Raw genomic sequence first — 24,491 nt, 5'->3', positions numbered from 1 at the left:
CTCGGGCGTCTGGCCATACAACTTTTCGAATGCTGCCAACTTGCGAGTTGCGTATTTTTCGCTAGCAAAGTTCTTGACAGACAGTTGAGCATCGCTGTGGCGACCCGTGCCGAGAATCGAATGGTGGTAAGGACGACGACGAGCATGGAAGAAAATAGACTTGGCCTCGTCTGTCCTGTTTGCATTAGCCGCGTGTGTTAGGAGGCGTTTTGTTGGTGCACCAGCGTCCGTGGACATGTCGGGCCGCGGTCGATACACCGTCTAAGCCGCTCCCGACCAGCCGACAGCCGCGAGAAGAGACTTTTGAGTTGGGCGTCAAGATGGCGCCGTGCCCAGAGGACCCGCAGGGAAACGAGCCCAAAGCCCCCGACAAGACGGCCCAGGGCTCCGACGAGGCGGCCGCTCCGCGCGACGAGGCCGCTGCCCCTGTCACGGACGCCGAGCACCCGCCGCCTGAGCTAACGGTAAGCCCTGACAGCGGCTCTCGTACGAAGGGCACGCCTTCTTTGTTGACGGCCGTATTTCGGCACGTTTTGACCTCCGACGCGACTTGAAGCTGACCTCCCGGGGGTTGGGTTCGAAAAAGGGACTGTGTGGCTGCGACGGGGGTTGGTGTTTGGCCTGTAATACCGACCGCAAGGGATGTGTTGGGTGCGCAGATGGCCATGCTCTTTTGCGTTGGCGACATAAACCAAATTTGGATTTGCCTGGCTCTCTGTTGTTATTGTTTGCGATCACAATCTCATGCCAGATTGTGAGCTGGCTCGGAATGCTTATTATCATAATTTTCATTTAATTAACAGGCGACTGCTACTTAATTGGAATACTAATTTAAGATCGATTGAAATATCACCTATAAGTGACAGCTGATTTTGACAAGCCTAGTAGCATGCTTATTGACATTCTCCTTCTTATTTTTCTCGGTTGGCATTCCTTAAAAATCAAATCTTATCTATGCCCTTGTGCATGGATAGAGCAAAGTCGTGTTTAAGCCACAAAAACGGAAGTAAGTTGGCCGCTGGATTCGGGCGGAAAACCACTGCCAAACAGCGCGACTCGCATTTCGGCGTGATAAAATTCGGATTCTCTAGTGGTTTATTTTTTATAATTAGGGTGTGTATGCTAGTCTATAGGCTTCAATATTTTGTCTCTCCGTGATATTATTAGAAAATTACCCTCCGACTTTTACTTGAAGGGGTGGAATTTTTATTGAATTATCCATACCGTCATAAGAAGTAAATGAAGTGATGTGCAAGCTTGGAAAATTAATCAATGAAACATTTTTCTGATCCTTGAATTCCATTGAGAGAGATATATATATATATGCCGATAAGAGTAGATTGCAAATAATAATGCTTCCTCTCACCGCCGGAATAATGAAGAGGTGAGAATCGACTCCGCTTATGGAATGCGAAAAGCAATCTGGGAAAGAAGAATGGAATGATGTCACATCCTTGCCTGTGAGTGCCTTTCATAATATTTGCCGACTACTGCTGGGCACTAATGAAACACAATCACCACCGCAAAGCTCAGCAGAGGCTGAAAGTTTGGCGGAAAAACGTCCTTGTTGTGCGAAATGCAAGCCAAAATGAGAGAGAGAGGATCTTGAAAACAAGCTGATCGCGTTTCTTGAGCCAACGAGCAACGAGAGTGTCTTTGACTGTTCAAGTTATGAGAAAGAGAATTGGTTATTGAGATCTCCTTTTGTTCCTCAGCCTTTCAATGAATATGTGACAAAATATTAACCAACGTGGAAATTTCTGATTAGTATTTTCTCAATTTCGTCAAATCCAAGATTTTCTGTAGCAAGGATTTTCATTCTTATCTAATATCTAGAATGTATTATTTTTGTTGTGCAACGACTGATATAATTTATAAACGAAGGAAGAACAAAGTTGCTGTCGACAGTCGTTCCTTTCATCATGCTCAAAATTTCCAATTCTCTAAAATTAATAAAAAAAATATGATTCAGTTAGATTCTGTACACTCAAAGACATATATTTCCTCACAAATTTAATACACTTTTTTATATATGGAATGAAAATTCTTGTCGAGCTTTAAACAAATCTAATATTCAAGAGGGAAAATTCGTAAAACTCTCTGAGCAGTCTGCTCCAAATAATTTTTGGAATTCCTCTTCTATCAAAAAAACTTTGCTTTCTAAAGTTGCCAAGAAAGGGAGCAAATAGTCAAAGCAGTAAATCTGAAGTTAGGACAAGAATGTTTTAAGGTTAATTAAGCTTGGACCACAAGTCATTAATTTTACCCCATTAACTCAATTGTGGTCATAACTTTTACGCAAAGAATTTCCAGTTTCTCTACGCTGCAAGCGTATACTAGAAGAGCAGTCATTAGTGCAGGCTGAGCCACTTTAAAATGCCTGTGCCGCTTGAATGATGTAATGCAATGCAGTGTGCTGTTTAGACGGCCAAAAATTCGGTTCTGCCTCGTACGGGCTGGCTTTTCTAAATTTAGCCTCTAAAAGCCGACTCCCCCGCACACCCATTTCTCTCTCTCTCTCTCTCTCTCGCTCTCTCTCGATTATTTTTCTCGCGTCTGCAGCCGCTCCCACCCACTCGATCATTTCATTGTTGGCGCTCTTTTGTCGAAATAAATTCTCACTACTTGCGCGCGGACCGAATTTAAATGCAAATTGCTCCGGGGGCCGGCCGCGTATCGCGCACGCATAAATTCTGCTTTGCCCCGACGTGCAAACGAGCGCGAATTAGCCCCGCGACCATCGGCGCTGCAATTGACTCGCAAACGCAGCGTAAATTACGCACACCTGCCCGAATCATTGTCGCTCTCGGCTGCTCACCACGTGTGATTTAAAGTTTTCGCCCCTTTTAGAGGATGCGGAGGATAGATTGGCGTTGGCAATGCGCTCATTCTGAGATCATTCATGGCAAGCCTTAAATACGCCCAAAGCTCACGAAGCACAACTTAATTTCAGCATTCAGCATCCGACTGTCGCAAAACTTTGTTAGCTCTTCAACCTATATAATAATGTCATCTCGGCTTATAGTTTATGATAAGTTCACGTTGGAACCTTTGCATCTACGTTAAGGCGGTGGCAACTTCGATTAAATGATTCATGCTCCTTTTCTTTTTATTTTTCATGTATGGTCCGTGATTAGAAAACAACAACAACAAAAGGTTTGGTCCTTTTGGCGCAACCAGAAGTGACAAAGCCTTTGTCTATATGTGCGTCTAGATTTGCCAGATTTAGTTTTTAGATATTTCTATTTTTTCCTATCCAGCACACATGTTTGTAATCACAAATCCCAAGGCCTAAGTTTTCTTATCAAGATAATGGTAAAATTCTTAAAAGCTTTTTTCGATCATATTTCATATTCCTTTGTTTAATATTCTTAAAATAAAACAGTTGGCTAACAATGTCAACAGGATGTTTTTTGGAAAGTCGAATTCGTTAGCATTTTGAACGATTTGCATTCATGCTGACCTCCTCATTTATTTTGTATTTTGGATCTTTTTAAATTGGCGAATTCCCTTATTTGTTTCGTTGGTCTAATATCAGCCCTTAAGCTGTTGTGCAGGCGCCCACATTATTATTAATCCGAGGAGTGTTTGTCAAGTGAAGTTCGCGGGCGTTTGTTGTACGTGGTGCGTTGTGGCGCGATAGCAAATGAGGCAACGCGCACAGGTCTTTAACACACCTTGGACCAACAAAGTTCTTGCGTTTCCCAATTCCACCTCGGCGGAATTACTCAAACTTACGCCGCTTAAATCACAAGTTGAACGCACTCGCTGAGGAAAATGTCTACAGCTTAACTTGAAACAGGTGACTGACAAGCATTAACTAAAAGCAAAGACTGGAAATTTATTTGTTGGCATCGAAAATTGGCTCAAGAATTGAAATTGAACGTGGATAGAATTCTATTTCTTGTTGTATTAAATCACCCAAACTGTTATGTGAAATATGATTTTTCAATTAAGATTTTTTATGCGCATTGCTCTTAAATTGACTTCAATTGAGGCGGGGATTTTTATTGTTTGAAATGCCTAAACATAATAATTCGCCAGCTTTTTAAATGTTCCATAGATTCCGCTTCAAAAATCACTTTAATTGCGCATCACGATAGTTTGCGCCGCATCGTTTCAATTTCTTTAGGCAAACTGTTCGCAGCATGGCTCGAGCGATATTAAATTCTTAATATCCGCGAGTCGTTTCACTGATATTTTCCTTTGATCTCGAATCGTTTCGGCATAAGGCTGACGCGTAGCTGCAGGGCGAGCCGTATATACGTGCAGTGTCATTTTTTCATGCTCACTCGCGAATTTGCGACGCCACGGCCGCACGTATGGATACGAGAGAGAGAGAGAGAGAGAGAGAGAGAGAGAGAGAGAGAGAGAGAGAGAGAGAGAGAGAGAGAGAGAGAGAGAGAGAGAGAGAGAGAGAGAGAGAGAGAGAGAGAGAGAGAGAGGGTGAGTGCGGGGGATGTTTCGGCGTGCGCTGGTGGCGCTCGCTTCAAGCTTCAAAGCAACTCCCTTCGCACCCCACGAGGCCTCCCCTCAGAGTGAGAGAGAGTGCTCGTGCTGATCAATAAAAGTACATTCCAAGCACATTTATTTACACCCGAAAAGTGATACTGGCCCGCAATCGCGAATGTACACGTGCGTTGATGCAATCCTTCCACAATCGCAGTCACACCACCAACTTTGACGTTTAACGCTTTTTTGTGCAATTTGATAAGCTTTTATTTCAATAGAGAATCATATAAAGATACGCATTTTAGTGGCTCTGAATATAATTTTTACCCCAATGCTGTGCCGCTCATTTTTTGATTCATCACCTCTCAACAGGTGCGATAAAGTTCTGACATCTCGCATCAATTTCTTTTCTCTCGTGTCGATCGGTTTTGCGGAAGATAGCACTGACCTAGGACACTCCGTGGCTAGTTAAAAAGTTTCGGCCCGCGGCGCTTGACGAATAACGAACTCGATCTGTGTTTTGGCGCCTCTCGTGCGCAATATTGGCTCACTGATCACTTGACACCAGCCCGCGCTCGCGTTGCCTCACTTTTCCCTCTAATGACTCGGGAAAAATAGAAATACGTGTACGAATGATCTGCTGTGCGCTCCCAAGGGCATGCTAATGCAATTTCAAGACACTCTTGTGAAAAAGTGGAGCGAAGGAACGAACGCGAACACCGCTTTTCACTGCACACAGAGGCGGCGAATCGCAGTTTTAACTCGAGCAGTCAGGTGCGAACGATTTATCTGCAGTTTGAAAGTTTGAGTGCGCCACGAACTAGATTTCTCTGCTGATCATTCTTCAAGTAGACAAATCTGTAATTCATGCACAAAATAAAAGCCGTCCGTAAAATATTCCGGCGCTGAGCAAATGAAACGCGGATAATTGAAAGCTAGTTATTATGCTGATTTACCCGCGCGAGAGATAAAGTTTCAACCTGCCGCCATAATTTATAGTCGTTTGCAGTTTAAAATTTGCATAATATTCATTAATTATATGCACGCTTTTGTATGACATTATAACGTACGCATAAACAAGTCTTGATCCTTATGGATCAATGTTTGGGGTAAAAATAGCCCTACAGTGGTCCGGTTGAAAAGATTTCTTGCCAGGAATTGAATGTTTCTTTCAAAATCATTGTTTAGAGTGTCGGTATTTATTCTAAAATTTTAATGCAGATCTTTAAGTCTCTAAAAGCAATCATATGCTGTACATTCACACAGTAAACTTGCGCAAGCGCTGTCTCATTGCTGGCAGAACTTTGTGTTACTCATAGGGTCTAATTGAAACTCAAATAGTCAGCGATATTTCACAGTTAAACAATACTCCGATCTGGCTGGTGTTGCCTCTTTTTATTTTTGCAAACCTCTTCGTCTGAACATCGTATTTTTTCTTTCGGACTGGAGAGTATTAATTATTATTATTGTATTTATTAGACACCAACGGTGTACAACACATAGAATATATCATATAACGTTAATATATTCATCTACATACTTTTTATAATAAAGGAATGTTGCTATCAAAGAGAGAAGTCCGTCAGAATTCTGAGGAATAAAAAAATAATAAATCCCAGCAATAACAAACACATGGCTTTGGTTAAAAAGGAAATAAACATGCTGTTCAATTTTTATTCCTCCACTGGAAATCATGCGAAAAACATAATGCAATTTATTTAGATATTCACAATATTCATAGTAAAATCTTGCAATAATAAAAAATAACGACTTAAACAATTGCATTAAAAAAACAGGTAAGATTTTGGGTGAATTTTTGAGAATCTTTGAGAGCAGATAAGCAGATTCAAAATAAAAAATAAGTGTCAAATATTGGGGCAAAACAAACGTAATAGTAAAATGATTTTACAATCGCCACTCCCACAAGCAAACAAATAGTCATGAAAATCTAACAAATATTCGAAAAAAATTGTCACGTAAAATGAATATCTCACGCTATGGTAATGTACGAGTGTACAGCAGCTGTTTCGGCCCCACAGGCCTCATCATCGTGATTTTTGCGCTTCAAAATTTTTAACTACTCAAGGCTTTTTTACTTTAAATTTATTTTTATTGTAAATAAATATCCTGGCAGTAATATACGTGAAGTAAACATTTTATATTTTTTTGTCTCAACCGCGGCGACAAATTGCCAGAAGCCACTCGAGCACAGCGATTCGCACCTGAGTGCACACCGTCCGCGCCAAAATACGCGCGTGCCGATGGAGAGTGGGCGAAACGCGAAACGAAAAGCCGGCTGCGGATGCGGACAGAGAAGAGGTTTCTGTCGCGCTGGAAAAGCGGCGCTGCCGATCAAAAACAGTCGCGGGGCTGGTCGTCCGTCAGTGAGGCAGTGAGCGAAACAGCCGACTCGGTGTTGGCCGCGCGCTCGGCGCTCCGACCCACCGACCGACCGACAGCGACGGCAGCAGGCAAGGCAGGCAGGCAGCCAGAGCGAAAGAGAGTGAGTGAGTACAGTCTGTATAGTGAGTTGGAGCGCGCGGCTCGCGTTTCGTTTCGTTGTTGCTGCGAGTGACGTCACGCCGCGTGATGGCCGCCTCGTGTTGAGAAATCGGCCAACTGCTCGCCGTCCGCAGGCCCTTGCCGCCCACGGGCCCCCTCTAGCCCACGTGAGTGCAGCCCCGCGTCGCGCCGACCCCCTCAGATGCCGCCGCCGCCCCACCGTGGGGCTCCGGGCGGCCGCGGCCGCATCCCCCACCCACCCGACCGACACACACACTCGGGTGTTGGACTTTCCAAGGTCGCCCCGTCTGGCCCCCGCATGCACGGGGCGCCTCACCCCTACAGCTGATTCGGGGCACGGGGCAACGCAACTATAGCAGCAGCCGCCCGCTGTGCACGCCCGTCCACGGGTTCCGCCCCCCGTTTCGGTTGTTGCTACTTGTTGATTTTTTTCGCTCGGCCGCATGAAGCGGATTTCCTATCCCGCGGGGTGTTTTTGCCCCCTCGAACAACCCGGTTTCCGCGTTCTCGGCACTCGTCATCTGAGGTGCGTTTCCGTAGGCTTTTTCGACCTCAATCGCGGCTGAAGTTCTCGTGTGTATGCGGATTCTATTTTGGTAACGGCACGCACAAAAAATCCAAGCACCGACTTCTTGCTCCAAGTTGTTTGCCGAGTAAGAAAGTAGTACGGCTGGCTTGCCTCAGCGCGGACACACGTGAGGGAGGAAAAATACCTTTATTACTATTCGCATGCCCATGAAAATGAGGGGAAAATGGAATTTCCGGAATTTTTGCAGCACGGTCCTCCATTCCTGACGTGTCGCTTGCCGTGTGGCCAAATACAATTTTAATCTCTCGCCATGAGTCACAGCTGTGAGGCAGAAAAATGGCTCTGTAATTTGAATCGAGTCGTCTAATCTGCTTACGACGCTGCCGCGCCGTTTTATTTTAATTCAAGTCTGCGGCGTCTTTGCATAATAATGAGGCGGGAGCATGAAACCCGTGGGGTTCGCGTCTGTCGTCGGTCATTGCTAGAAATAATGTAAAGTAACTCCCGTTTTACTCGCGACAGGAAACAATCAAGGTTGGTTTCGGCGGCCACGCCCCCCGGCGCTCTGACTGATTTCGTGTCGTTTTCGTTTTGTGTGTTTCGAGGCGCGACGCGTATGGGCACAGATGATGCGAACGTCACGCGGCAAACGTAATGATTTTGCGGGGAGTCGAAAGGCATAATAATGACCTGGCTGGCGCACTAGTTGTTCGGAACTTGTGTTTACATTCTGCGTGACTGGTACGGCGAACGCCCTATTTGCCGAGGGCACGTGGTGTTGGAAAATTCTTGGGGCTCCTTTTTTGTTTCCTTCCGCATCACTGATCGAATGGGCTCTTAGCGGGAAATTGCGCTCTTTACCAATGTTTACCACTTTCTAATTTTTGCCCGAGACAATAAGTGAAACATCAAACAATCTGAATATGCCACGCTTGGCTTTTACGCCGAGTTGTCCGACCGGCTTTTACCAAATTAGGCAGAGCCCCTGAATTACGAGCAATTTATCTGGTGGTTTCTTTTAATCGTCTCGTCCTTGCTACAAAATGTCAACTTTCGAATTTGCACGGTGTGAGAGGGTGCGGGGCGGCTTCGCACCTCAGGCCCCGCGCGTCCGGTAAATAATGAATATATGAAACCAAGGGTGATTTACTTGATTTTAATACGCGCGTGTTCCTTCCGATGGTCTTGCAAGAAATGATTGGAGGATTTACAGGACTGGATAAAACTGTGCAAAAATACCTGATGTTTACTAGGTCTCAGATGAACAGCCAAAAGGGCTGCTAGAGAGAGAGCTTCACTGAGCGGTCACAATTCTATTAATTGCTAAATATCATCAGGGTAAACCCCCTGACAGCCTGATAAGCCTTATTTTCTGCAAAAAAATTAACCTTTCAAATATTACTTGGGAAAGAAATTTAGTGCGAACTCTCCATTTAAATGTCCCTCCTATATACTGTGAATATTGCTGGAGATAATGATAACCATGATTGTCATTTTTACAAATTATGCGCCATCTGGTCATTAAATTATTCATAAAACAATTGTGGTGGATGCTTTAGTCATCTTTACCGCCACAATACATATTATTCAACCGAGGAAAGCAATTGCACTAGAATTTTCTGGATTTGAATGTTTTGACTGCACTCAAATAACACAAAACGCCCCAGTCTGTTCTGACAGCTGAGATAAAGGCTGAAGCGCCGCGCAGTTCACTTTCCTAACCTAGTTTTGCTGCAAGGAAAGAAAGAAAGAAAAGTCCAACATGTGGTTCAACAACCGAAGCAAGCATCGCAGGCATTATTGAATTAAAACGAGGGAGACCGTAGAAATGCCGACCGAAAAGGGGGAGCATCCCGAACCACCCTCGATTCCGATTTGTTTTCTTTTTAATTTCGTCGGCTCCTGCAATTGCAATTCACCAGCCAGTTGAGAGGTTGCCGTGGCGATAAGAAAGCGAAAAGACGATAAGTCGCCGATAAACAAGCGCATTCAAGGCGCGACGATTTCGTGTAATCTGCCGGGGCAATTGGAGCGAGTGCTTTTCTCTCTTTGCTTGCAGCTTTCGAGATGTTTTAATTATTATGCACGAGGTACGGCTTTTCACTGGGCGGCTGCAGGGAAACGTGTGGGTTCGCGAGGCGCAGCCAGCCCCCTCCTAGTTAGGAAATAGACGAGGAAAAGGTGATTGGAAACACGCCCACCTTAATTTGAGAGCTCGAACCCGATCAGAGACGAGAATGCGAGCTTGAAATTTCATATTTATATCTCATTGTAATATCATTTGCCGACTGCGAACGCTTCTTATTATCAGCACGGTGGTGACATCACTTTTTTATTGTGCTGCTTTGCGATTGCCGAGAAACGCTAAACTTAAGGAGAACCACTTGGCGGGCAGGCAGCTGCATCAACAAACTTTCAATCATGCAATATTGCACTGTTTTCAAACAACTCGGTTGTGTGTTATTTTTAACTCTGTGTGTGCATTATCAATAATGTGTTATATTTCTTCTGACTGACTTGGACTTAAGTGTCGAGAATTATCGACCATGTGGAAACATTGAACTCCGTGAACCATTTACGCGTTTGAAAATATTTGTTGCTTGACGAGAAAGCTGATAGCAGACAAAACGGGTGGGAGTGGTCACAATAATTATTATTATCGTCGACAGATTTCATGTTTTGTGCATTGTAATTAATCACTGTTCAATTGTATGTCCTCAGGAACCCAATCGGGGCAATGTGTCGGCTTTGAATGATGGCCAGCTCAAGGCTCTTCTCGACGAAGCCTACAGCTACAAGAGGCCTAAGGACCGAGTCGGAAAGAGCGAGATATTTAATGTAAGTCTTTGTACGCTGTGGCTTGTGGACGCTGAAATAAGCATTGTGTGTCTTGGCAGGAGCTGCTGAAGACTGTCGAGACATCCGAAGAGGACAGCAACGACAACGCCTTCCTCATCGACTCGCGACTTTTGGGGCCGAAGCGGCGCGCAGTTGGCCGGAGGGAGAAGGGTGGATCTGAAAGACAGTCACACTGCCTCTCCCTCCAGAACATCAACCAGTGTCACCAGGGTGACCCGCCTGCCCGCCGACACGGCACGCACCAGTTCCGCAGGGGTGCCTCCACTTCCTCCACTTGCTCTTCGGTAATTGAGAATGGAAAGCAAAAGGGAAGTGTCGCTAATCAGATGCAAATTTATTCAGGTTATGTCGGAGAGCGTGAGCACGCGGCAGAGAGAAGGTGGCTCGTTGCCATGCAGCGTGAACGAGATGCACCACAACTTCCACGCTGAGGAGGGCTACGGCAAGAGCTCTCAAAGGGCCAGCCTGGAAGAGCTGAACCTCATGGGCCTGCACTCTCGGCGCGAGTCCAAGGAGCACCGACGTATGGCATCCTCTCCTCCGGGCACAGAGATGACCACCTTTGAACCCAGAGAGGAAAAGGCGCACACGCAGGCTCTGGAGATGGAAATGCAGATGGTGTCCAACGCGGCCAAGCTCAAGGACAACTTGCCAGAGCCCTCCTCTTCCTACAAGACTTTCGCCTCCTTCTCTGTCTCGGAACCTGAGGAAGTCGACAAAGCAATACTTCTTCGGGTGATTTTTTTCTTCCTCTTTTATTATGTATACCATTTTAATTTCCATTTTAGAGGTTTTTGAATCTCTGATTATTTTAGAGAGCTTTAACGAGAGCCATGGAGTGGCTGAAGTCACAAAACGCATTTTTCTACATTAAGAACCTTTTGTTAGGTGCCTCTGATAAATTGCTACCAAAGAGCTGAAACCGATTTTTTGGTCTCTACTTTCAGCTCAAAATTCATGCCTAAATTTAGTTAAAACATAAGTATGAAAAACGGTGTAACATCGTTTAAATGAGCAATAACATGCGTGGGAAACTTTACACGCTGATTGGTCGACACATTTCGTGTGTCAGCTGATCGAGTTTCTTGATCATAATTTGATAGACCAACTCATCAACCGCAAGTAGAGACCAAACAATCAGTTTTCAGCTTTTAGGTAGAAGAATAATGAGCGATTTACCAGAGGTATTCATTTAACATGGGGCTCTTACAGGAGGAAAAGGGCGTTCAGCGACAACAGCCGCTTGTTAAAGCTCTCTAGATTATTTTTTCCTGCTTTTGGTCGATATCAGCACACCTTTGCCTTTGTAAAAAGTAATGCTTATTTTATTAACCCATATTATGGCCCTCTGCAGGTGCACTTTTTATTGATTCCATTTTGCAACTTGGCATGAATGACTTATGGAGAAATTTGCACGCCTAATTCAAAATTGGTGAAGTAGTGCATCTTCAGGGGGCCTTTTGAGCTTGGATTTTATTTTGATACTAATTAGCTGTTTTATTTTGGTTTCGTTTGCTGTTTGCTGCTGCGTGCGCTTATTCAGGATTTTAAACAGCAATCTCAATTATTGATGCAGAGTCCTGATACTTTTGAACTTGGTCTGCAGCAGGAAACAGCCTCTGTAACTTCTGTCTTATGTGACAAGCCACCCATAAGCACACAATCGCCAGCCATCTTGAAAACACAGGTTTGTTTATTGTGCAATGTTTTCGACTGATTGTTTACCGTTTTTTCACCCAACAGTCAAAACCAGCTACCAAGCTTCCACCAAATTACAAAATGGATGAGAATGAGAACATGCCTGGAAGCAATTCGGATTCTAGCAACGCTCGAAAGGTGAAGAAATCGAAGAAGGTAATGAAATTTAATAAATTAGCACATGAATTAGCTTAATTTTGATTGTATATGCAATTCCAGAAGCAGGATAATGTTGTCCCTAGCGAGAAAATAGAGGGATATGTTGGCAACAAACACCTGGCGTACCTCCTTGAATACATCGGGGAAAAGACCACCAACAAAGGCAGCAAAGTGGTGCTTACCAAGTGAGAGTTCCGCGAACAAGTAACTCTCCCAGAATTGTATTTATCTTGTTTTACAGTGATCTAAAGCACAAAGAACCGCGGGTTGGTGATTTAAACGTAAGCAGACGCAACCAGCGCTACTCGGAAGATGGCAAAAGGGAGCAGCAGAAACAGAGTGCCAAAGTGGGAAGGAAGGGTGCTGGCGAAGGAGGCCAGAATAAAATAAAGAGAGCGAATAGTCTTGAAGAAGTGTCTAAGTCAAAGCTCGAAGACATCACTATCCCGCCATATTGTAGGTCCATTGGAGGAGAGGACAGAACTTCAGAGGTTGGCAGACTCAAGTTTGTTGATAAGTGATGCTATTAAAAGAAAAATTCGCAGGCGAACAAAGACTTGGATGACGAGGAGGAGTACAACAGGTTGTTAGATGAGCAGAATGGTAACGCAAGCGTCAAGAGCGAAGACTCTCAAGGCAACCTGATCTACTCTGATTCAAATCCTCTCTCCAATGAGGACAGTTTTGAGTTCCAAACCGTCACCAACAGCAAGAAGCAGAGAAGGAGGAAACAGAAGGTAATGGGTTGAATATGCTGTCAAAATAGATTTTTCAATTTTATTCTTTTTGCTACTATATTCATATTATAAGCTCTTATATAAATCCGAATTTGCAATCACTACACATAACAAACAATTATTTGGTTAAAAACAGCATATTGATCAATTAACAGATTCAATATCAATTATGAGTATTTTTAAAGAAAAAATATGACGTCATTAATGATTACATTTAGTCACACTCATCAGAGCTAAGTCTAATTTCCGCTTCACAACCCCATTTTAGTTTAAGACACATTGTCTTAAAGAATTTAAAAGCAGACCACTCGCTCACTATTCATGTCCTGCATATTGTTTGAAAAGTTTTCAGATTGCGTAATTCAAACCCAAGACTGGTGTTTAGGAACGCATTGTTATATTTGTTTCATTAATTTCAGGACCAATCTGCAAGCCACTCGTACATCCGCGGTGGTGGTGGCATGGGCTATGAGGAGGACAGCCATCATCACCACTTGCCACACCACCCACACGCCGGTGGGCGGCGCAAGCTCAAGTCGACGTGTAGTGTGCCTCCATCGGACCAGTCGGGTGTTGACAGCAGCGACGACTGTGACAGCGTGCACTCGATGCCGGCCAGCTCACACCTGCCGTTGGCCGCGGCGGTGGCACACGCGCCCGACCATGCCGCCATCATGTCTTATGCGGCGATCGCGCGCAACCCGCCTCCTCCGCCCACCCCAGTAGCGACAACTGCTGCCGTTGCAGAGGAGAGCTGGCCGCAGGTTGTGGAGGAGACGTCGTCATCCGTCTCGTCCATCACAACCGAGCCGAACACGCCGCCGGAGGAGACGACCGTCAACGTGCTGCATGACTATTACCCGTCGCTCGCTGAGAGCGTCAAGGGCGGCAGCCGCAAGGCATCGGAGGAGCCGCCTGCCTTGGCGCCGGTGTCGCTGCCGCCTCCCAAGGTTCCTAACGGTGACGTCAAGCGGCAGGCGTCCCTGCCGCCCAAGATGGTCCCCGCGGCCGCCCCCGTCGCCCCTGTTAAGGCCAAGTCGGCAACGCCGCCCGCCGTGTCGTGCCCGCCAAAGCAGCAGCAGCAGCGCACGCTACAAAATCAGCCACCTGTGATATTTGATGAAAAGACTCAGTGCAGTGATAGCGTGGAGGGACTGACGTTCGGTTTCAGCGTCAACGCGTCGCTGATGGACGAGCTGGGCCCCCTGCCAACGCCAATGCCGCCGCCTCCCTCTCAGCTGGACTGCGCCCCCGTTCTCTCCTCGCCCCCTCCGCCGCTGGCCAAGCAAAAAGCAGTCCCGCCACGACCCACCGCCACAGCCCCCGCTACCCCCGCGTGCGTAGAAGCTGCTGCCCCGGTCGTCTCTTCTCACCTGAGTGACGTGCCCACCACTAAGAAGACTAAAGACTTTGCAGCCATGTTCAGACAGCCAACCCAGCCCCTTTTGTTCTCAGAGCCCACCCTCAGCAACAACTACAAGGAGACGGTCGAGTTCATCGGAAATGGTGAGCACTAAGCCCTATTTATTTTTTCCAAGTTTTTGCTGCATCCTAAAATTAAATCCTACTGCTTTATTTAACTGTTGCTTTTGTTGAAGGCACTGAACTTGTTTGTTTCGTTTTTATTTATGAAATAAAGCCTGGTTCGATGAAGAAGGATGTTAAAACTAATTCAGAAAAATTCCTGATGTTTGGAATTTTAGAAACTTTATATTTTCTTGCAAGGTTAAGAGGGTGAAATTTTAAATGATCTGTGCAGAGACACGAATGATGGAAGTATCAAATTAATTATATTATTTGTATCTCTGATCAACTTTAAACTCTCTGATCGTATATGCAAATATAAATTTTCCAGTTTCATCTAAGGATATTTTCTAAAAAAAAATTTAATAACATTGCTAATAATGAATTACCCAAAATTAGGTAAATTGTTATCTGAAATCATCCATCTAAATTAAATAAAAAATATACTCAATATTTAAAGTTTGCACTAATTTAGAAATGCATCATCTTAAATATGACTTTCTTGAAACTTTAGTGATTTTTTAATGCCATTCCAAACTAAAAATATTAATTTGGCTCAGCAAACACAATACATTAAAGAAATCGGTGTCGTCTAATAAATGTTCATGATTAATATGAATGGATGTCGATTTTGGTACTAAAATCTTCGACCTATGAGTTGCCAACCACAAGCTACTCGATTATATATCTTGTATTCCATAAGCCACTAGTTTAAAAACAAATTTGGTGCTGTCTTGTAGATCTCTGATCTACCTAGATTCAGGGTGCCTTGAGCTGGCGACGATTTTGCATTAATAATATCTCTGGTTTTTCCCCCTCAGCCTGGCATGACACCGAACTTGAACTCAGCACGGCAGGTTCGAGCAACCGAAACATCTCGTGGTTTTGTCCCTAGTGAAAGTTGAGGACAGACTACTACCTCTGGCATGGGTCACTTGCTGGTCGAAATTTTCCTACCGCCGGTCATTTCAAGATGACGGACTCCAGAGCAGTGTGTTGTGTTCCTGTTCCCTCGTACGAGCGAGCGAGAGTAAAACACAAAAATAATCGTTGCATCTGCTGCTACCACGCCAAGGCGGCCAGCCATTCGAACTCGAGTTAGTGTTACGTCGTCGTGGCCTTGTGATAATTGCGAATGAGAAAAAAAGTACTGCTTAACACACACGGAACACTGAGAGACGCAGCGTGTTACGAAAAGTTGAAAGGTTCCTCCGTTCATTGAAAGAAATTGTTGAAGTGAAAATAGACTTTTGCTGTGCGAAAACAATTTTGGCTCCTGTGCGGCCGAGGACGTAAATGAATGCAAGTAGATTGTAACAGATTGATTGCATAGTTACGTATTTGGTTAAAATTTGTTTTTTCAATCACGACCAATGAGATTTTGCGAATATCTGGTCATACTAGTCCATAAAGTGGGATGACACCAAGAGCAATAAGAGTAACTCTCTCACACTTGAGCCCGTAATGAAATTAATCGATCCAAGTGCTGCTAATTCTAGCAATATGCGAGAAGAAAATAATCCCCCGCCCGACTGGACTTTTGCTGTTGATAAAGTCACTGATTGTTGCGTGTCATGCCAGAGAAAACGCAGACTAACCGAATTCGCTGCAAGAGATGAGACAATATACTTAAAAGAACCGAGAATGGTGAACACAAATGCGTGTTTCAAACTTGTAACCCATGTTTTACTCTTGAATGCCGTTAATTTATTCTGTTGGAAGAAAACAAATTTTATACTACGATTTGTCTGCCTGCCTGCCTACCTACCTACCAACCATTGTGTTTCTCAGATTTGAATACGGTTTTCTGATTTTGTCTTTAAATCATTCCTTACGTTGTACTAAAGAAAAAGATTGTCACTCTCAATTCACGATTTGAACCTCTCAAAACGTAGAAATATCATTCGTTTAGAATCAACTACTTTTTGTTGTAAGACTGGGATGACGATAAAAACAAAAACACAAAAAGAGTAATCAAATTAAGATAAAAAGTGAAAAATATCACACATAAACACACACAAAAACACACAAACACTTCACACTTGAAACAAAACACGATATCAGAATGGAAACTTACAGTGTTAACATAACATTCATTATTCACCTGTTGCGAGAAAAAATGATACATCATCCGTGTGACGTCTATTGTTTCCGTTGCAAATTGGGTTCCGCACTGATCACCCCGAGAGCGCCAATAAGGAGCCCCCCTGCCCCCGTTGTCGAACCCTCCCCTGACAATCTCGAGTCTTGCTCTCGGGCGCCCCTCGACAGTTGTTAATATCATTTCCCACTCCATCCAGGCACCTATGCGCCGCCGAGCTGCATCAACTTGTGTGTAATATAAATATATGCAGTACAAGCGATCAAAAGATACCGCATAATCTATTTTTGTTGTGATCGCGGGTTCCATTCGCAGGTGCCATTTCGTTTCGCGCGCGCGCGCCCCGCAAAAGGTTGCTTACACTGCTCCCCCCGCCCGGCCCCCTGTTACGTCCGTATTCAGCAGAGAATGAACTTTTAAAAGGATCGTGTCCCCTCTCGCGGGGTTGTGAACGCGTCAAATGTATGGATTGCTTCCGAGTGTTTGGAGACAAATTGCCCATAGAAATTTTGGCTGCCCGTGAAAACTTTTGGCCTAATTCTTCCCGACTTGTACAACTTGGAAACTTCAACGACCCCGATTCCTCTCCCCCTCCCCCCACACTCCCTCTTACGATATATCAAAATACCGAACTGCAAAATAAACTTACAGTTGTCGCTCTTGAAGTGGAAAAAACGTCGCAAGATCTATTGCAGATTGAAAATATGTAAACATGATGCAAAATAAATGTTAAAAAACTCTGGAGACAGCTTTCTTCTGTTGATTTGCGAAGGTTCCGTTCGCCAACTTGCATGGAACGTTTAAGTCTTTCATGTGTACTCTCACCATTGCAATCCGTGCAAGGAGAAATAATGTTATCAGGTAACGAAAATTTGTACTCTTTATCACACAACTATTGCAGTTGGTGGGTGAAAACTTGTTTTCAATCTCGAAATTTCAGTGCTGTCGGCCTTTTACCAAATCAAATCCCCTTATTTTTGAAAAATCTCAAAATGTCTGCTAAAATTTTCGTCTGTTTTGTTGAACACTGGATTTAATAAAATAAAATATTGCTTCTCCAATTTAACCGTGTTTTAGTGTTCATTCATTTGGTTTTTATGAAAGAGTATTTTGTAAATCTATTTCAGATTCAGTAGAGCGATGGATCAGTCAATTTATTAATGCTGCAAAGAAAATTGTCTTTTATTAGAAGTGAAGGGGGTAGGATGTGAATGCTCTCATAGAAATACGGGAAAGTAGATTATTTAAAAAATTCAGATATCCTATTTTTAGAAAGTAATTTCAGCCGTTATGCAACCCTCGCTGATTAACTATTACATATGCGGGATAGTCTTGTCCTCCATAAGGCGATCGAGGGGATTTCGTCTCTTGATTCGTATTTCTGGAAAATTTCTTTTTGTAAATTTGAGAGTTATCAGCAGTAGAGGATTAGAGGCGCCACGACAGCCAGCAAATTTTGCGTCACGTGGGCAGCCGCCAGTGAAAAGGGTCAAAAATTAAAAAGTGCAGGAGCATAAAATGTCTTCCGACCCTTCGGGCTGTTAAGCACTGTCAAACGTCACGTTTAAAATATTGTTATAATCTTACAACAAACATCATTCTTTTGTGGGAAAAGTTGTAAATAAAAATTAGCTTTTCCTGCTTTATTAAGATTTATTATTATATTAAGATTAAGATATTTATTATTCAAGCCAATTCAACTAAAAATATAATTCCATTAAGCCGATAAGTTTACAACTGTGATTTCAGAAATGCTAATACTAGAAAAGTATGCATGCAGTTAATTTGAAATTACATTCCTAAAATGTATATAATTTTACATTTGAAAAGCTTCGCAGGTCATGTTGAGTATCATATTATACACTTAAATGCTAAAAATTGAATGCTCGCTTCCTTAAGTGGAAAATTGTCACTATAGTTGACTTAAAATCTAAAATGGCTCATGCTTAAGAGCCATCGTTTGACTCGACTTCCAAGGTCAATTGCTGTTGGATTTACTGAACTTAATTTCCATGCCAGGGGCGGAAATCTCGATCTCAAAGGCAATTTTTATCATGAAACCATTTTGATTTCTGCTTCCTCTGGTGTCACTATTGGATTGGTCTCCATTTGAATCCTTCCTTCGCTCGTCTCTGCGTTTATTGAGGTTGTAATGCTCATCATTCACTTGGTCTTCTTCATATTTATCTTGAGGCTCACTCTCCTCCTCTGATTCATCTCTAGACTGACTAAGGTTTTGCTTGGTCTCTCTTTTTGGCGGCGACTTAGATTTAGGACGATTGTTGTCAGCGTTTTGTTGCCTCTCTCGTCTGTCTTTGCACTCTGACAATTTGTCCCCAAACTGAGCAGGGGGTTGCCCAGTTTTTCTTTTCTTCAGCGTCTTGGTTTTAGAACGATTGTTGCCAGAACTTTCTCGTCTGTCTTCATCTTCTGACGGTTCGTGTCCAGACTGAGCAGGGGCTCGCTCAGTTTTTATTTTTGGTGGCGTCTTTGATTTAGAAACGCCATGTCCCTGGGCTTCATTGCGGTCCTTCTCGTGGCGTCCCATTGGTGGAGGCATGGCTGGAACTTGGTTTTCATCATCTCTTGGGGGCATAACTTTCAATTCTTGTCTTTGCTGAGTCCCTGAGGTTCTGGCTAGAACGTTAGTTGGCAGTGGAAGCTCTGTTTCCTCTGAGGAGAAGTTTCCCTCATCAGAAAATTTGTAGTTTCCCATGGTTTCTGCCAACGGGGTAACTGGCTCATTAAAATCTGACTCAATAAAATCTGGCTCTTCATTATAAGGTTCCTCATCCTCACTTGGGTCGCCTGACGAACCTTCAGACTGGTCAGAATCCTCTTTTTGTGATTGGTCGTCTTCCTCAACTCTTGACTCATTAGAATTTGGGTCCTGTTTAAGCACTTTGTCAGCCTCCATTACTTGAACTACAGATTTAATTTCTGGAATTGGTTGTTCGACTCTTTTTATTGACATATATTTACCTTGATCCTCAGGGTTTTCAACTTTGTGATCACTTTCGTTAACTTCTGGGCCAATTTGAAAGGTGGAGTCAGCCTCAAGTTTCTGGCTACATTGCAAATTCTTTTCCTCTGGAGATTGGTTGTCCTCTCCATCTCCTTTAATTACAGATTTAACTTTCGTCTTTTGACTGTTCTATCAACAATCTTACCTTGAGCCTGTGGGTTTTCATTATTTTTATCTTGGACATCAACTTCTGGGCCATTTTGAGCCTCAAGTTTCTGGCTACTTCTCAAATCCTTTTCCTCAGGGGTTTCAACTTTGTGATCACTTTCGTTAACTTCTGGGCCAATTTGAAAGGTGGAGCCAGCCTCAACTCTCTGGCTACCTTCAAATTCTTTCTTCTCTGGAGATTGGTTGTCCTCTCCATCTCCTTTAATTACAGATTTAACTTTCGTCTTTTGACTGTTCTATCAACAATCTTACCTTGAGCCTGTGGGTTTTCATTATTTTTATCTTGGACATCAACTTCTGGGCCATTTTGAGCCTCAAGTTTCTGGCTACTTCTCAAATCCTTTTCCTCAGGGGTTTCAACTTTGTGATCACTTTCGTTAACTTCTGGGCCAATTTGAAAGGTGAAGTCAGCCTCAAGTTTCTGGCTACATTGCAAATTCTTTTCCTCTGGAGATTGGTTGTTCTCTCCATCTCCTTGTCCCAGTTCTCTAGCTATTGATTGAATGTATGTAATTGGTTGACTCTTTTTTATTGACATAATATTTACCAGGCTGTAGCACAGCAGAGTATGAATGTTCTGGCTGGACTTCTCTCGAAGGCAATCTGGCAGGAGAAATTTTTGGCAGAGGGAGCACAGGTTTTGTATTTGGTGCATCAAACTGTCCTTTTTTTGCGTTTTCTCTTTGCGGAAATGGAGGCTGCGCACCTTGTGTCGGTCCCTGAGTACTTTGCACGGAAGGTGCGTCATTTTTCTTCAGCTTTTGCCTTTTCTTTTGTTGCACATTCCATGGCATGCGTGAACTGTTGTCTTCATCAGGAGTGGGCTCAGGTTGGGGAAGCTCAGGCGTCTTTATCTCAGGATCAACTTTATTATTATTGTCAGAAGTATCAGCAAAAGCCTCGGAAGAAGGAGGCTCCTTTCCCTTGTCTTCCTCTTCCTCATCACTTTCATTTTGAGGCGCATCTTTGGGGGGCTGCCATTTCTTTTTCTTAACTGGCGTCTGTTCATCATTAGACTTGCCATTTATATTCAGTAAGATTTTTTCCAAAGCTTGGTCACCTAGAAAGCCTTTAACGTCTTCCGCTTTTGAAATTTCGACCTAAACCAGGAGGTTTCATTGCGCGTATGAAAATAATATTCAGTTTTCACTCTGATCGAACCTTTGGTTGTGACTTCTTCTTTCCTTGTTTGCTAGTTCTTGCCGTTTTAGTCTGCTTATTTGATGCCTGCATGGAACTATCATCTTTTTCACCAGCAATATCTGTATCTTCTCCAGGTATTTCTGGATTTTCTGCATTTTCTTTATCCTTTTCCATATCGTGTAAGCACTCAAGTGCCCAGGGATCCAAGTATCCATATTTCGGCTCAAGCTTTTTTCTTAGAGCAATCTGTTGGGATTCATCCAATTTTGGTCTGATTTGTATGACTGAAAAAAAGTACAATTTAAAGGACATGACAATAAGCTCACAGTCAAAATATTAACCTGTCACTTCCTCGTACTTTCTTCCTTCTCCAGAGTTCGGCTCCTGAAATTTTCAATCGATGTTAATCAACAAGTTTAAAACAAATTACAAAATATTATTGCATAATAAATGGATTTAAAAAATATTAGTTTTCCTTTAGTTCTTCGGTGAATTAAGCTAAGTCCATCGCAATTCAGGCAGCTGATTATTTAAATCAATTCCGTTCTGTGAATCCAATCGAAAAATATTTAAATATTGAACTGTTGCTTTTCGTGAAAATGGGGCAAAAACTTATAAACATACCCTCATATTTACTCTTGAGCAAATTAATAAAGGGGAGTCACTACGATAAATTCCAGTTTCGTAACATACCAAGTTAAATTCTTTAAATACTTGGGTTGAAAATCAAGGATTTTGTTATATAATTCTTAATATCTTCAAATTTTCGCAGCATATTATTTATTAAAACCTCTTTTGGGAACCAGATGAATTAAAGACAGTCCATTTATTTTTTCATTTTCAGAATAAGTCTAATCCAAAAACTCCAGCATTGTTTCGATTTGAAATTTAAGCGTGTCTCTATTTCCAAGTGAGCCTGAAATATATAAAATTTTGCAAAACTAGGATATACCTGTCCAGTGGAGGCAGCAGGTTCAAACTGCACATCGTCGCCCTCCGAAGGCATTCTCGCATCCAAATCTGCCTTCGGGGAGCGTCTAAAAAAATATTTTTTCGGAATACAAATTTAAGCTGAAGCTCTTCTTATTTAAAAATCGTATTTACCAACAACTGGAATACAATCAGGCCAAAGATTGTACTTTCGGAGGGATAAAATTGAGTTAAGCAACGCTTGCTAACGCCTTGACTCTTGGAACCATGTCGAGATTCGAGATTTGATGACTTCGCTGTTAGAGCTGAGCAGCCGAGAAAGCATTTCAGCCGCGACAAAAATGCGAACTAGGAACTAGAAAATTTTAAGCATGCAATTCTCAACGCACAAAAATGCGGCATATAAATGTTTGTCACAACCAATAAATTGCCGGAATGGTGCGATTTTGAGCAAGTTTGGAAGTACGTGGTGAAGGAATTCAGGCTAACAATGCTATTTCTCACCACAAAAATTCGACGACAGAAAAAATTAATTCAAGTGGCCGACATATTCTTGTGATTGCCCCGCAATGAATGTGCTTTTTAATATTTCCTAATTCTGTGGCAGAGTGGGGGGAGAATGGACTCCATGACGCACTGGTTTTTAATGTCTAATGCAAAAATATAAAGATCAAATAAAGCTCTTAAAGGGACTCTTATGACCTTTGAGCGTTTTGAGAGAAAGATGAAGCGACTGACTGACTGGTCATAAGTTTTTTGCTGATAAATGACGCCTGATGAATTTCTGATGTGAAATAAATTATGTCAATTGATTTTCTCTAGTCTCAGGTATTGAAAAAAAATGTTCAATTTTTAGTTACCCCCTAAAATTGTAAAGTTATCATTGAGGTTTGATAGAAATTCAATTGCTATTCATGTTTTTATTTTATTTGATCAATATCAGTGAAATGTGAACAGTTACACTTATAAGACTAGAGATGGACATGTAAATAAAATAAAAACAATGAAACTTTAAACTGCAAATTTTTCTTTATGCAATTAAACACATGCGCCAGGAACAAACACAAGGAGCAATTTAACTCCAAGATAGCTGCGCTCAATTTTAAAGCACTAAATGAAGCAGCTATGTGATTCTTGAGTTCGAGTTTTGACTGCACTTAATTTACGTGCAAGTTTGTGTCTTAATATTTTATGAAATTCCAAACGGTATGTGCTGGTGATTTCACTCGGTAATGGTTACATCAATATTCCTGACTCAGATAACTTAAGAAAATTAGTGGGGTAGAAAGACACATGGCTCAGTCCTGTTTTCGACATTTAAACAGGCATTGTAAACGTGAAAAACCATACACGGAGAACGAAAAGCCAAAAACTTATCAGCATTTTGGGCGAAATTAAATCACTAATCAAACTTAAAGTGGTCCCACTTAGGTAGAAAATCCATTTTTTGCACATTATAGTCATTGTCAGGTCTGGCTGTTTAATCATAGAAAAGGCGAACTAATGATGTAGACACCAGAAGATCATCATCATAGAATTTGGTTTCGATGACCGTGTTTCCGCTTCAAAAAAATATATATATCACTTGAGCATATTTCAAACATTAAATGACCACTTTTACTCACTTCAAAACGCTAGCAGGCATCATTTGAGATTCAGGCGCAGCCTCTATGAGGGATTGCCATGTGTTTGTTGAATTGGGAATGACAAACCCAAATTCAAAGAACCATTCTTCAAGACAGCGTCCCTAAAAGTCACATTTTCTTAAAATTCAACATTTAAAAAAAAACTAAGAATAAAACCTTAAAAAGCACTTTTTGTTCTAGTCTAAATTTTTCCATTGGCTCTGCTGAAGAGAAGTTGATTTCTCTCGACACAGCCCGGCACTTTAGAATTTTCATCGGCACCCTGGCCTCGTGCTCAACGTCCGGAATCGATCTGTTGTTGAAATTAAAATTAATCCCTTGCTTCACATGTTGTCAATAAATTTGCATACAAATCATCCGTGCCCTGCCAAAGAATTTTTCCAGTGTCTGCATCTCGAAGGTTCATCCAATTCCTGAAATAAATTGATTAAATAATATTATGAGTTTTCATTGTGCCATGTCTTTGTGTAAGAAAAGATTGATTTGAATCAGGTAATTGCATCACGCAACCCGCACGTCGAGCTGCGTGTTTCGCTGCTTTTTTAGCCCACCGCCCCGCGATGCATTGATTAGATTTCACCCTGTGGCTTATGTGTATCATATGTATGCAGCTGAAGGAAGCTGAAATTTCCTTTCGATTCGTGAAATATACTCACACTTTGAACCCCTTCAGAATATCCTCCGACCGCGAAGGCATCTTCGGCCACTGTCCGACGTCTGTTATGATCAATACACCTTGATTTTGTAAAAATTAATGCAGAAAACAACAGAGCATTCTCTAACACTGCGAAAGCACCTGGTCAAGTGAATAAGTAAATCAACAAAAGCAGTGCTGCCACCTGCCGGAATCGACTTAAGGTGAAAAATGTCATTAAGTGTGGCACTCATCTTTTATCGAACTATAAACCAATTCTGTTATTAGTAATGAATTTTTGAGAATGCTTGGCTGTTAAATAAAAAGGATTAATATAAAATTGTGATATGCTGCGGTATTTAA

The 24,491-nt window shown here is 42.6% G+C and overlaps 3 protein-coding genes across 5 annotated transcripts; 1 reads left to right on the top strand and 2 right to left on the bottom strand.

Annotated features, from left to right (window-relative positions):
• The first annotated feature begins 30 nt into the window (after window positions 1-30).
• On the top strand, window positions 31-17,643 carry LOC135947528 (bromodomain-containing protein 4-like). 3 transcript variants are annotated; one of them, XM_065496471.1, is made up of 11 exons: window positions 31-464; window positions 10,226-10,342; window positions 10,402-10,647; window positions 10,706-11,098; window positions 11,907-12,050; window positions 12,107-12,217; window positions 12,281-12,405; window positions 12,462-12,711; window positions 12,766-12,957; window positions 13,377-14,463; window positions 15,303-17,643. In XM_065496471.1, exons 1-11 carry the CDS (start codon window positions 321-323, stop codon window positions 15,374-15,376), a joined length of 2,883 nt encoding a protein of 960 aa, XP_065352543.1. In that variant the 5' UTR covers window positions 31-320; the 3' UTR covers window positions 15,377-17,643. The 3 variants fall into 3 exon arrangements, with proteins under 3 accessions (XP_065352543.1, XP_065352542.1, XP_065352541.1); XM_065496470.1 differs by lacking the exon at window positions 31-464 and adding an exon at window positions 6,740-6,955 and having other exon boundaries at window positions 11,940-12,050; XM_065496469.1 differs by lacking the exon at window positions 31-464 and adding an exon at window positions 6,740-6,955.
• Window positions 17,644-18,285: 642 nt separating this feature from the next.
• LOC135946268 (uncharacterized protein DDB_G0290685-like) lies at window positions 18,286-21,939 on the bottom strand. The gene is made up of 8 exons (XM_065494416.1): window positions 21,871-21,939; window positions 21,260-21,302; window positions 20,937-21,202; window positions 20,323-20,875; window positions 20,028-20,267; window positions 19,753-19,974; window positions 19,565-19,699; window positions 18,286-19,507 (listed from the first exon to the last, which is right to left on the bottom strand). Exons 1-8 carry the CDS (start codon window positions 21,922-21,924, stop codon window positions 18,561-18,563), a joined length of 2,460 nt encoding a protein of 819 aa, XP_065350488.1. The 5' UTR covers window positions 21,925-21,939; the 3' UTR covers window positions 18,286-18,560.
• Window positions 21,940-22,757: 818 nt separating this feature from the next.
• Window positions 22,758-24,314, bottom strand: PrBP (Prenyl-binding protein). Its single transcript, XM_065494417.1, has 5 exons — window positions 24,151-24,314; window positions 23,845-23,907; window positions 23,651-23,786; window positions 23,474-23,595; window positions 22,758-23,410 (listed from the first exon to the last, which is right to left on the bottom strand). The coding sequence occupies exons 1-5, from the start codon at window positions 24,189-24,191 to the stop codon at window positions 23,329-23,331; spliced, it is 444 nt and encodes a 147-aa protein (XP_065350489.1). The 5' UTR covers window positions 24,192-24,314; the 3' UTR covers window positions 22,758-23,328.
• Between the last annotated feature and the right edge of the window lie 177 nt (window positions 24,315-24,491).

This window comes from Cloeon dipterum, chromosome X, assembly GCF_949628265.1.
Source record: "Cloeon dipterum chromosome X, ieCloDipt1.1, whole genome shotgun sequence".
Lineage (NCBI taxonomy): Eukaryota > Metazoa > Arthropoda > Insecta > Ephemeroptera > Baetidae > Cloeon > Cloeon dipterum.
Note: the sequence above shows the minus strand (reverse complement) of the source record. Positions and strands in the feature narration are given on the sequence as shown.

Excerpts from the sequence above, each read along its gene's own strand:
- LOC135947528 (XM_065496469.1), top strand. The coding sequence starts at position 6,755 with ATGCGGACAGAGAAGAGGTTTCTGTCGCGCTGGAAAAGCGGCGCTGCC. Across the intron at positions 12,406-12,461 it reads AGCAAAGTGGTGCTTACCAA|TGATCTAAAGCACAAAGAAC; the intron begins GTGAGAGTTCCG and ends CTTGTTTTACAG. Across the intron at positions 12,958-13,376 it reads AGAGAAGGAGGAAACAGAAG|GACCAATCTGCAAGCCACTC; the intron begins GTAATGGGTTGA and ends CATTAATTTCAG.
- LOC135946268 (XM_065494416.1), bottom strand. The coding sequence starts at position 21,924 with ATGCCTTCGGAGGGCGACGATGTGCAGTTTGAACCTGCTGCCTCCACT. Across the intron at positions 20,876-20,936 it reads AGAAGAAGTCACAACCAAAG|GTCGAAATTTCAAAAGCGGA; the intron begins GTTCGATCAGAG and ends CTCCTGGTTTAG. Across the intron at positions 19,700-19,752 it reads TGAAAACCCACAGGCTCAAG|GAGATGGAGAGGACAACCAA; the intron begins GTAAGATTGTTG and ends CTGTAATTAAAG.
- PrBP (XM_065494417.1), bottom strand. The coding sequence starts at position 24,191 with ATGCCTTCGCGGTCGGAGGATATTCTGAAGGGGTTCAAAGT. Across the intron at positions 23,787-23,844 it reads TGGCAGGGCACGGATGATTT|ATCGATTCCGGACGTTGAGC; the intron begins GTATGCAAATTT and ends TTTCAACAACAG. Across the intron at positions 23,596-23,650 it reads AACAAAAAGTGCTTTTTAAG|GGACGCTGTCTTGAAGAATG; the intron begins GTTTTATTCTTA and ends TGTGACTTTTAG.